A 12072-nucleotide genomic window follows, 5' to 3' on the forward strand; every position below is an offset into this window, starting at 1 on the left:
ATAAATTTTCTCTTATTATTTTATAATAATAAATTACAGTAAAATTTATGTAAACATTTTCCCCTGCTGTACAGCAAGAAATGAATAACAATTAGCAATTACAAGACATGAATAGTCAATTATGATCAGATCAATCATGCATATTCAACTGATTATATCAATTAGGCATATCCGCATATGTAATTCAACTGGACCACAACCAAAAACGAATGAGATTGACATATAAACATATGGTGTGAATTGCTGGATGGATCCATTATTAGTTTGAATTGGGCAACAATAACAAAAACGTGCGTCCTATTATACATTCACTGGATTTTTTTCATCCGTCAAAATACGTCGTCATCAACCCATCTTTTTTTGATTTTTTTCGTCCATCAACCCTTTAAAATTTGATTCTCTTGTAAATCAGTTTTGGATTTTTATGTTATTGCAAGAAATAAAATAAGAAATTTTTATTACTTTAAGCTTAAATCTGTTTTATAATATACTATGTTGTTTAACTTTTTAAGCTTAATTTGTTTTATAATAAAGTATGTTGTTTAACTTATTTAATCTACAAGTGTATTATATATAAAAAATATGTGAAGTTTCTTATTATTTGGCCGATGTGGGATTAAGAAAAAAAATTGATTACAAGCCAAACCACGAATATTCGTTACAAACTGAGTTTCATATTTGAAGTCAAAAACTGAGTTTCTTATTATTCGTTATAAAATCTATGATATTTCCATTTATAATTTCTATTCGGTTCAAAAATATCAATCGATCTCAACTCGGTTCGAGTCAATCTCAACTCGGTACGAAATGAGCTAGAATTGTCAAATGAGCTAGAATTGTAACATACATATTTTCAAAATAGCGATATAATATCAGGCCTTTGGATCATCTTTGTGGCGATTATACCAAATTGTGGGGTTACAATAACGTTTATACCCCGGTCATACTCATAGGTTCACTCTCATATCAAAATCGGGATCTTTTGGTAAGTTGATATCAGCAACGTTGTATTTCGTTTAGATTTTCGAACCGCACTTTAGTGAAGTTAAAATCATCAAGTCGAGTTGAACGTATGTTACAATTCTAGCTCATTTCGTACTTTCGTTGTTCATGAAAAATATTGTATCTTAAGCTTGCCTTCAGATCACTATATATCCAAATTATCCATCGGAATTATCACTAAGACAGTATCTTTGTGTCCCTCATCTTTTTCCTAGTCAAACGAAAACCACATGAAGATTGGACCTCTGATGAACGAGAAGCGAATCTCAGTAAAAAAAAAAATATAGGTATTGCTCTCCCAAGACGAAATCAACAGCACCTTCAACATTCTTCTTCTCCAAAGAAATAGGAAGTTTACTAATCATTATGAAACCGTGCATATTCGTGGTTTGGCTTGTAATCAATTTTAATTTGCGCACCCATACATTAATTTACTAGTTATCTTAGATTCTCATATTGTTATGAACAAGTAGAAAATTGGGGATAATTACTATATATATAAACCATGCAAAACAAGTGGTAGCATCTATGTTATTTTGGCGTGAAAGGAATGCACGAATCTTCTCCAAGTATCTTCACGTACTTCTCAAAGTAATTTTCCCACAGTCCCACTTTGCTCAAGAATATAATTAATACCTATGTGATTTCTTGAATACTATTTTAGTTGCATAGAGAGAGAGAGAGAGAGAGTGGTATAAAAAGGAAGAGTATTTTTTGTATCACTTTTAGTATTATTTCTGTGATTGGTTATAATCAAAACAGTTTTATTTTCTGGTTTTATTATAAGCAGAACCAACAATTAAATGGTTCCTCCAAAAATGGTTAGGTTCCCTACAATTGCAACTTCATAAAGATGGAAAATAACTTCATTTTAAGACTATGGCGTCTGCTATCCACCTTGTTAGCGATATCATTGTAGATACTAGTTGCGGTTGCTATGAATGTCCATAATTTTAACATGGTGGTCCTCTTATGCGTCACATGGCAGCAATTGTTGATTTGTCCACATACACACACTAAAAGTTAAGATGTCACTCGTGAACATTTTCGTGGAGGTTATGGACTTATAGATAAAACAAGTTATTTCTCACTATTTGAGAGTTTTAAACGTTGTATATTCCTTGGTACAATATACACTAGTGGTTAACCAATCAACACATATGTATCAACAATATAATATTTTTCGAAAGTAAATAAAATGTGAATAATATTTAAACTTGTATAAATAGATGAAGGTTGGAGATTTAGAGGAATGTAAGTCAGAGAAAAATAAATAAAAAGATGTTTTGTAGAGAGTCATCGTCGAGTCTCCAGACCGTGAACATAGCAAAGAGTCTCAGCTCTTTGTTCCCTAAGCCATCAGCGTTCATAAACCCCATCTTTGTAGGACGTAGAGACAAGCTGCCTCGTCGAGGACGATGTAAGGTCACCGCCTCACGGGCTAATATTGAACATGAAGGTAATGTAGTGAGAAAAAACGCTCCGAAAATTAAAGTAAAGGGATTTATAACAGCCCAAGAAGAGTCTCGGGGCATAGCCTTTTCTAGACCTCTCGATCAAATAGCTGACATCCGCGGCAAATCACTGCTTGTGGAGCTTATCAGCGCCGAGACTGACCCACGTGAGTAAATTTTTATTTTTCTTTGTTACATTGTTGTTTTTTGTTTCATAAATATAAAATAATGTTAAATGTTAACCAAGTACACATATGTCAGGGACGGGGATAGAGAAGGATCCCGTAGAAGACTACGCACAACGTATATGGTGTGAAGCCCCTGATGAGAAATATGAGTGCGAGTTTGAGATGCCTGAAGATTTTGGAACCATTGGGGCCATCAGGGTTCAAAACCAGTACCATAGAGAGTTGTTCCTCAAGAAGATGGAGATTGAGTTACTTGACGGGACCGTTACATTTACATGTGACTCATGGATCGCCCCTAAGTCCGTTGACCCAGACATGCGGATATTCTTCTCCAACAAGTCCTACTTGCCTTCCCAAACACCGGAGCCTCTTAAACAGTTCCGAAAGAAGGAGCTAGAGACCTTAAAAGGCAATAACCGCGAAAAACTTGGTGAATTTACCAAGTACGAGCGTGTTTACGACTATGATGTGTACAACGATTTGGGTGACCCTGACAAAGATCCTGAACTTGATCGTCCAGTAATTGGAGGCCTTTCACATCCATATCCAAGGCGCTGCAAGACAGGTCGCAAACCTTGTGAGTCTGACCCCTCCTCAGAGCAACGCTACGGTGGAGAATTTTATGTCCCTAGAGACGAGGAGTTCTCTACAGCCAAGGGAACTGCATTCACAGGCAAGGCTATCTTGGCAGCTATTCCTTCGGTGTTCCCTCAGATTGAGTCTGTTCTGTTGGATCCCCAATTGCCTTTTCCACACTTCAAGGCCATACAAAATCTCTTTGAAGAAGGCATTGAGCTTCCTAAAGATGCTGGCCTTTTACCTTTGCTCCCAAGACTCATCAAAGCTGCTACTGAAGCTCGCGATGATATTCTCCAGTTTGAAGCCCCAGTCCTCATTAACAGTACCTACCTCTCTCCTTTTGAATCTTCCATTACATTATTCCAATTCTGTACTGTCTAGGTTGCGACTAAACTCACTTTCTAATATCATTCACGTTGATTCAGGGGATGGATTTTCATGGTTACGAGACCACGAGTTTGCTCGCCAGACACTTGCGGGCCTTAATCCTTATTGCATTGAACTAGTTAAAGTAAGCTACACGTAATACATGCCTTTGACTCTAAACATGGTGCTAGAAAAATTAATCATTTAAAGCTAAATTAGAAATTATTCTCCAACGGTACTGTAAATTATTCATACTCAAACTCTATATTTAGATTCATATCCAATGATAAAATTATTTGTTTAACCCTTTGAGAGTAGGACTTCCTTTTTATTTGCATAGTAAACACTAAGTTTTAATAATTTTTGATTTTCTACCTTGAAAATATTATTTTCTTCCATTTACCAAAGGTTAATGTTAAAGGTTTTTTTGGTCCATATATAATAAATTGTTTCTTTGGAATAACTTTAATAATAACAGAGGATATTTCCATTCAAAAGAAGAAAAAAAAAACAGAGAGAAATATAAAATAACACATATATATATCTAGGATGTTAATATAAATTTCTCGTGTTGGTAAATCCAGGAGTGGCCGTTGAAAAGCACACTAGACCCGGCCATTTATGGTGATCCCACCTCACTCATTACTTGGGATATTGTGGAAAAGGAAGTTAAAGGAAACATGTCAGTTGACGAGGTAAGACTATTGACATGTTTTACATAGAAAATGCCTGTTTGTGTATAAAGAGGATTATTTTCATAATGAATGATGAATCATCAATGTATCATGTAATGCATACAGGCTCTAAAGAATAAGAGATTGTTCGTGCTGGACTATCACGATTTGCTTCTACCGTATGTGAACAAAGTGAGAGAGTTGGAGAATACCACCTTATATGCTTCTCGAACACTATTCTTCCTCAGCGATGATAGCACATTGAGGCCTGTTGCCATTGAGTTGACATGTCCCCCAAATATCAACAAGCCTCAATGGAAGAAGGTCTTCACCCCAGGCTATGATGCTACCTCATGCTGGCTGTGGAGCCTTGCTAAGACTCATGCTATATGTCATGACGCCGGTTATCACCAGCTTATTTCTCATTGGTATTGAAAACACTCTTTAATTCAAAATAGATATCACCTCATATACGTTATATATCTATTACATTACATGCATGTGATATAACTAGTAAGAGATGGATAAATTTACAGGTTGAGGACTCACTGTTGTATGGAGCCATACATAATAGCGGCAAATAGACAACTAAGTGCCATGCATCCAATCTACAGGCTTTTGCATCCTCACTTCCGCTACACCATGGAGATCAACGCTCGTGCACGCCAAAGTCTTATTAATGCAGGTGGAATCATTGAGACTTGTTTTTGGCCCGGGAAGTATTCAGTAGAGCTAAGTTCAGACGTCTATGATAAATTATGGAGGTTTGACATGGAAGGCTTACCTGCCGATCTCATCAGAAGGTATGTTTTGCTTATTTTAAGAAAAGATATTACCACTATAATTTAGTTACAAAGCGAAATAAATATTTATTACATATAAAAATTTGCAATACAAGGGGGATGGCTGAGGAAGATGAGACCGCAAAACATGGATTACGCCTGACGATACCAGACTACCCATTTGCGAATGACGGTCTAATATTGTGGGATTCAATTAAGGAATGGGTGACAGACTATGTGAAACACTATTATCCCGATGCAGAACTGATCAAGTCGGACGAGGAACTCCAAGGATGGTGGAGTGAAGTGCGGAACGTAGGGCACGGTGACAAGAAAGACGAACCTTGGTGGCCTGTCCTCGAAACACAAGATGACTTGATTGGTGTGGTAACAACGATTGCGTGGGTCGCCTCAGGTCACCATGCAGCTGTGAATTTTGGACAGTATGGATATGGAGGATACTTTCCCAACCGACCAACCACAACAAGGATAAGAATGCCCGTGGAAGAACCAACAGATGAAGAGCTAAAGGAGTTTTATGAGACGCCAGAAAAAGTGATGCTTAATACATACCCATCTCAGAAGCAGGCGACCCTAGTGATGGTCACTTTGGATCTTTTATCAACTCATTCACCTGACGAAGAGTACATCGGAGAATACCCAGAAGCATCTTGGGCGAACGACCCTATTATATTTGCTGCTTATGAACGTTTTAAAGGCAGGCTCCAATACCTAGAAGGAGTGATAGATGAGAGAAATGTGACCCTTTCTCTAAAGAATAGAGCGGGAGCTGGTGTAGTTAAGTATGAGCTTTTGAAGCCCATGTCTGAGGCTGGTGTTACCGGAATGGGTGTTCCCTACAGTATTTCTATTTGATCTATACGTTTTCTTTCTCATCATTTCTTTCTTCTTCTGTATGTCTTTTAAAAAGATAAACTAAATGATTCATTGTCTTTTCTATATAAATATCTCAAGTCTCAATTGCTAGAGAATACCAAATGTTTTTAGAGTTGATTGGCTTTTTCTTAGGTATTCGAACATCTTGTAAGATTTTCTCAGCATGAGATTTGAGAAACCAACATGTGTCATTTTCTTTTTTGACATTTGACATAAACTTATATCAATGAACCAAAACAGAAAAAAAAAAAAAAGCTAACTAGTTAAATGACTTCAGTAATCGTAGCCTTTGATTATGTATCTTGTGTCAATCGTGCTCTTGTGAGAAGAATGTGATTTTTGTGAGCCTAAGATTGCATTTTTTTTTGTTATTGCAAACCTTTAACGCAATACACGCATTTCATTGTGACGTCATTTATCTACTAGTTGGCTCTCGTATTACACAAACCGGAACAACAAAACTTCAAAAGAAAAAAAAAGAAAAAAAAAACATGATAAAACCCTAAAGTAAATCTCTAGAATTTGAAGAAATGAGAGCTTAATATATTATTTGTATATGAAATTCTGGTTTTATCTTCCATAGGAGATGAAATAATTTGTAATATGTATCACATGAATTCACATCAAATAGTATTTTCATTGATGTAGGAGGCCATCCTTTCAATATCTCGTCTCTTACTACATCACAGGCACCATTTAAGATCCGCATAACCACACTCATATTCGGTTGGGAAGCCAATATATACATCATCTCCAAAAGTATATTGTGAGAGATGTCGGTTTAATGACAAAAGCGGTTTCAAGGAAATAGAGCTGTCAAAATGGGCTGTCCACATCCATTTTGACCGTCCAACATTGTCTAATTTGATTTTGGATAAATAGCTGTTTGTGTCCATTAACGACCGGTCTATTAAGGACCATGCCTACTAATGCCCATATTTTGGACACCCTTCTCCACCACAAACTTGGCCAAATCCAAAATAGCTTTTTCTTCTAAAACTGCAGAAAACAACAAAGCACACACATAACTATTTCAGTACTAACCAAGTTTCAACAATGGTTATTCTATAATTCAACAAATCGAAAGAGAAGAAACATAAATCTCAAATAGGTCTTATGAAATCTTAACAATGTGAAATCTTACAAGTTACAAGCAATTAGAAAACTCTAAGAAGAGGAATCAACAGATACGACTCATATGACTCAAAGTAAGAGAACTCAACACTCAACACTAAGCAACATAAATCTCAAATGGGTCTCTCCCAAAATCGAAAGAGAAGAAGAGAAGGAAGGAAGAAACATAAATCTCAAATGGGTCTCTCCTCAAAATAAAAAAAAGAAGCATAGAAGCAGATGGGTCTCTCAAATTGAAAGATGCAGAGAAGCAGATGGGTTTCTTACCTGAAATCGATTGTATCACCAGAGAAATCAGATGGTATCGTCAGAGAATATCGCCGAACAAGTTTCCCCAAATTGATTTTAAGAAAGTGAAAAACGGTTTTAAGATTTTCCCCAAATCGATTTTAACTTAGAATTTTCTGACCAATGGCCCGTCCAATGTCCATGCTGTCCATCCAGTTTTGTCCGTGGGCAAAAGCGGACCAAGCCCATTTGAACCCGTTCCAAATATGGACTTGTCCATAATGAATTGGACATGGGCAGATCATGGACAGCCCGCCCATTTTGACAGCTCTACAAGGGAGGAACAAAGAAATCAGCATGACTATAACATCGACCTGTTTATCGAGATAACTATAACAATCGAAAGCCGCAATAAGTTTTCACTGATTAAAGAAAGATTGTTAAATTGCCTTAACCTGAGGGCTCACTTGTTAATCACTTTTTTTTTTGGTTTAAATGTTAAGAAGCTTTTTTTTGTTGGTTTTAATGTTAAGAAGCTTTTTTTTTCTTGGTTTAAATTAAATGTATAAGCTTAGTTTAAATATATACTTTTAGCTATGAATAATTCAGTTTTATGTAAAACAAAATTGAATAATAAATACATATATGTGAATACAGAAATGTTTTAAAATTAAAACATCAACTGAAATGTAAATATTTGAATTTAGATCCCGATAACAAGTTTAATAACAAATTTAGATCCCACATGTATTATTTTAAAAATTATATATCCATTTTTTTCGAACTGCGTATCAGTACCAAAAAGGTCTATTAATCGTCAAACAACTTGATTTCATTCACATAATATCAAGTACAAAGGAGGGATACATAAATCCAAAATCTAAAACAAAGGTAAACAAAAGCATTTCTCAATGCCAAACAAAGATAGATAGGTTACATTGACCATTAATCCAAAAGAGCTTTGAGTCACTAGCTAAGAAGCAAATGGCAAATGTGAGATCATGGTATGTCGATAACTCTTCCACGAGAATCTCAATGGAAGGTGAGATGGTCCCTGTCAAACTAAGACTAGGAGATGTTGAAAGTATAGTCATGGCTAAGCATTTCACCGGCATGAGGAGAGCTACTTGAGGTAGTACAAGGACCATAACAAGAGACATCATAAGCTTGGGAGCAAAAAAGAACTCACCAATGAAGTTATCAGAAGGATGCGCCAAAAATAGGTGAAAAGCCGTAACTTAACAGGTATATATCTCTTACTGTTATTTCTTGTTTCTTTTTTTATTCACTGTTTCATTATCAGTCATATTCAGCTGGACCACTACAAAACCAATGCTAAAACACACAATAAATGAGAAGAATAGAGTTGAAGGTGGACCAGGGTACTACGTAGCTAGATATGGTTCTCATGAGACTGAGAGAGATACGTATGGTGTCAATGGTCTGTGCGTGGAGATATGATAAATTTAAATTGTGCGACATCAACAAAAAGACGTTTGTGCTTTCAAAATCACTTCTTTCTTATTCAATTCTCATAATTGATTAGGATATGAAATTTAGATAATTAAGAAAATGGGTTTTTGTATTCGTCAAAATACATTATCTGTTACGAAAGTCAATAAAAGAAGAACACAAAAATCACAAATGGATGCGAACATGTGAAAAATATTACGTAACTTCTGTGGAGCCCATCATCATTATGCAAGCACTGTAACTTCTCTTTTTACCTCTATATATAGAACAATGAATCGTTCATTGTAACATACCAATACGAATACACATTTCAAAATTTCAATTATAGAAGAAGTGAAATCTCTCTCTCGTCTCTCCTTTATTCAATATCCCGATTCTTCTGCGGGTATAAATTTCTCTCTACTTATTTATTATATTCACCACAAAATCAAACACTTATTTATAACACGTTATCAGCACGATCATTCTACGGTGGGTTATAATTATATATTTATAATATGTATGTTATTATACTATATATGTTATTCTACCGGGCGGTACATCGCCTCGTTAAAAATATATATATTTTCCAGTGGTTGTTCAGAACACCATTATTTATCTGTTACTATAGTGGGAGGTATTCCGCCCCTATAAGTAATTATTGTAGTGGCTGCTTCACGCACCATAACAATGGACGGCTCAGCCGCCGATAATGTGGATGACTCCGTCACCATAATTTATTTACTGTTCTTATGTGGATGACTCCGTCACCATAATATTGCCGTTAAATTATATTTATATTATGATTAATATTTAATATATAAGGAGGCTCAGCCACCTGTATATTAACATATATTTGAAATTGCTAAATTTGAACTGATTGATTGTTCAATTTATGATTTATTTTATGCTTAATACTTTTCACCAACGGTCACAAAGAAAAATTTTCAAAAATCTTACACTTTTCAAACGGCTATGAACAGTAATTTTCAATCTATAAATACACTCATATTTTTACTCTTTCATTCATCTAAAACCGCATCACTCCTAGTAAAATTTTTCTAAAGAAAGTTGTTTAAGTTTTCATTTTGGAAAATGATTAGCTTGTTTTTAATTATTTGTTTAATTGCAATTATCACTTGTATTTATGGTCTCTTCGTTGGAGAATTTACCCACGAAGAGTTTACCATTAACATTGGTTTACTTTTTTATGCATTTGTGTTCTTTGTAATCGCTAGCATTATTAATATAAATGGTGCATTCTAAAATAAATAAAATTATTTTGCTAATAATATTATTCGCTTTTTTGTTTAGATAACTAATGGCAAACATTGAGAAGCTTAAGTTTCCGGCTCTCAAAATTACTGGAGCAAACTACATAGCATGGACGACAGATGTGGAACTCTATTTAGAGTCGCAAGAATTGTCGGAGACCATAAAATTGGAAAAGATGTCGCCTGCCAAAGATAAAGCCAAGGCAATAATATTCCTGAGAAAACATCTCGATGAAAATGTGACGCATGACTATGCGCACATAAAAGACCCAACAGAGCTGTGGCAAGGTTTAAAAGAATGGTTTGACAACCAGAGAGAAATAACTCTTCCTCATGCATTAGAGGACTGGAAAAATTTGAGATTCCAGGACTTTGAAAAAGTGGAGGATTATAATTCCTCTATGCTGAGGTTTGTATCGCAATTAAAATATTGTGGTAAGCCTATTACCGAAGCTGAAATGCTCGAGAAAACTTACCTCACTTTTCATAAAGAACATCGAGTTCTCCAAGAGATGTATAGAAATTGCGGATACAAGAGATTTTCTGAGTTAATTGTGACTCTCATATTGGCGGAGAAGAATAATGAACTTCTCCTCAAAAACCACAACTCTCGCCCTACGGGAGCAAAGGCATTTCCAGAAGTAAATGCAACGGATGTGAAAAATCCGGAGAGAGGAAGTCAAACATATCGAGGTCGTGGTCGTCGATTTAATCACGGACGTGGAAGATCTTTTCACCCACAAAACAAGAGGTCTTATAAATGGGTTCGATCTGAACAAGGTCCTAAGGGAAAAGTCCCAAGGAAGTAACGCACAGAAGTTTGAGAACATCTGTTATAGATGTGGATCGAAAGGGCATTGGGCCCATGTGTGTCGAACCCCCGAACATCTTTGCAAATTGTTCAAAGAGTTCCAAAAGGGAAAAGGGAAAGAAGTGAACCTCACAGAGCATTTTGAGGGCACATCTTACCTCGATGCATCTGACTTCGTGAACGAGTTCGACGAGACCGCTCATGCGGATAACTGAAATGCTTGTAGTGAGATTAATAGTCTCCAGTAATGCCATTATATAAGTATTATGTATTTCAGTTGTTTTAAAATAATGTTGTTTCTTAAAATAAGATAATGTATAACCATTATATGTTTCTCTATGAATGAAATTTACTTATATTATTAACGTTTATCTTTATTACAGAAATGGATGAAGATTCAAACAAAACAATTACAAGGAAAAATATCAAAGAAATTTGTATACCAGATAGTGGAAAAACACACACTATTCTGAGACAGAAGAGATTTTTCTTTGAGTTAAAACCAACAAAAATTATTGTCAATACAATATCCGGTCCTACAGACTTGATTGAAGGAAGTGGCAAAGCTTATTTTGTATTACCTAATGGAACAAAGTTTTCCATAAATAATGCCTTATATTCTCCGAATTCTAAAAGGAATTTGTTGAGTTTCAAAGACATATACCTTCAAGGATATGAAACTCAGTCTGCCACTGAGAATGGAAAGAAGTGTATGTATATAACTTCTAATAAATCTGGAAAAAGGCATGTGTTGGAAAAATTTCCAGAACTTCCTTCTGGTTTGCATCATACGTATATAGATGTAATAGAATCGCATCTTGTGATCAAAAGAAATCCAGAAGATTTCACATTGTGGCATGATCGCCTTGGTCATCCAGGCACTACAATGATGCAAAAAATTATAGAAAGCTCACATGGTCATTCACTGAAAATTAATGAGATATATCAGGGGAATAAAATGACATGTGAAGCGTATTCTCTTGGAAAATTAATCATAAGACCATCGCCAACCAAAATTGATAAAGAATCACCAAAGTTCCTTGAACGAATTCATGGCAATATATGTGGACCAATACATCCACCATGTGGACCATTCCACTATTATATGGTGTTGATTGATGCATCTAGCAGATGGTCACATGTTTGTCTATTGTCATCTCGAAATTTGGCATTTGCGAGATTTCTAACTCAGATTATCAAATTAAGAGCTCAGTTCTCTGATTATCCAATT

The 12072-nt window shown here is 35.5% G+C and overlaps 1 protein-coding gene and 1 pseudogene across 1 annotated transcript; both read left to right on the top strand.

Moving 5' to 3' along the window:
* The first annotated feature begins 2051 nt into the window (after positions 1-2051).
* On the top strand, positions 2052-6011 carry LOC104772992 (lipoxygenase 2, chloroplastic). The gene is made up of 7 exons (XM_010497545.3): positions 2052-2623; positions 2718-3545; positions 3649-3734; positions 4174-4284; positions 4390-4691; positions 4800-5066; positions 5162-6011. The coding sequence occupies exons 1-7, from the start codon at positions 2284-2286 to the stop codon at positions 5919-5921; spliced, it is 2694 nt and encodes an 897-aa protein (XP_010495847.2). The 5' UTR covers positions 2052-2283; the 3' UTR covers positions 5922-6011.
* A 4066-nt stretch (positions 6012-10077) lies between these two features.
* LOC147938303 (uncharacterized) lies at positions 10078-11056 on the top strand (annotated as a pseudogene).
* Positions 11057-12072: the final 1016 nt, after the last annotated feature.

This window comes from Camelina sativa, chromosome 9 (genome assembly GCF_030686135.1).
Source record: "Camelina sativa cultivar CO46 ecotype springtype chromosome 9, ASM3068613v1".
Lineage (NCBI taxonomy): Eukaryota > Viridiplantae > Streptophyta > Magnoliopsida > Brassicales > Brassicaceae > Camelina > Camelina sativa.

What these genes read in the sequence shown, in the direction of transcription:
- LOC104772992 (XM_010497545.3), top strand. Translation starts at nt 2,284, where the DNA reads ATGTTTTGTAGAGAGTCATCGTCGAGTCTCCAGACCGTGAACATAGCA. An exon ending in ATTGCATTGAACTAGTTAAA is followed by an intron (nt 3,735 to 4,173) that starts GTAAGCTACACG and finishes TGGTAAATCCAG; the next exon opens with GAGTGGCCGTTGAAAAGCAC. An exon ending in GAAACATGTCAGTTGACGAG is followed by an intron (nt 4,285 to 4,389) that starts GTAAGACTATTG and finishes TAATGCATACAG; the next exon opens with GCTCTAAAGAATAAGAGATT.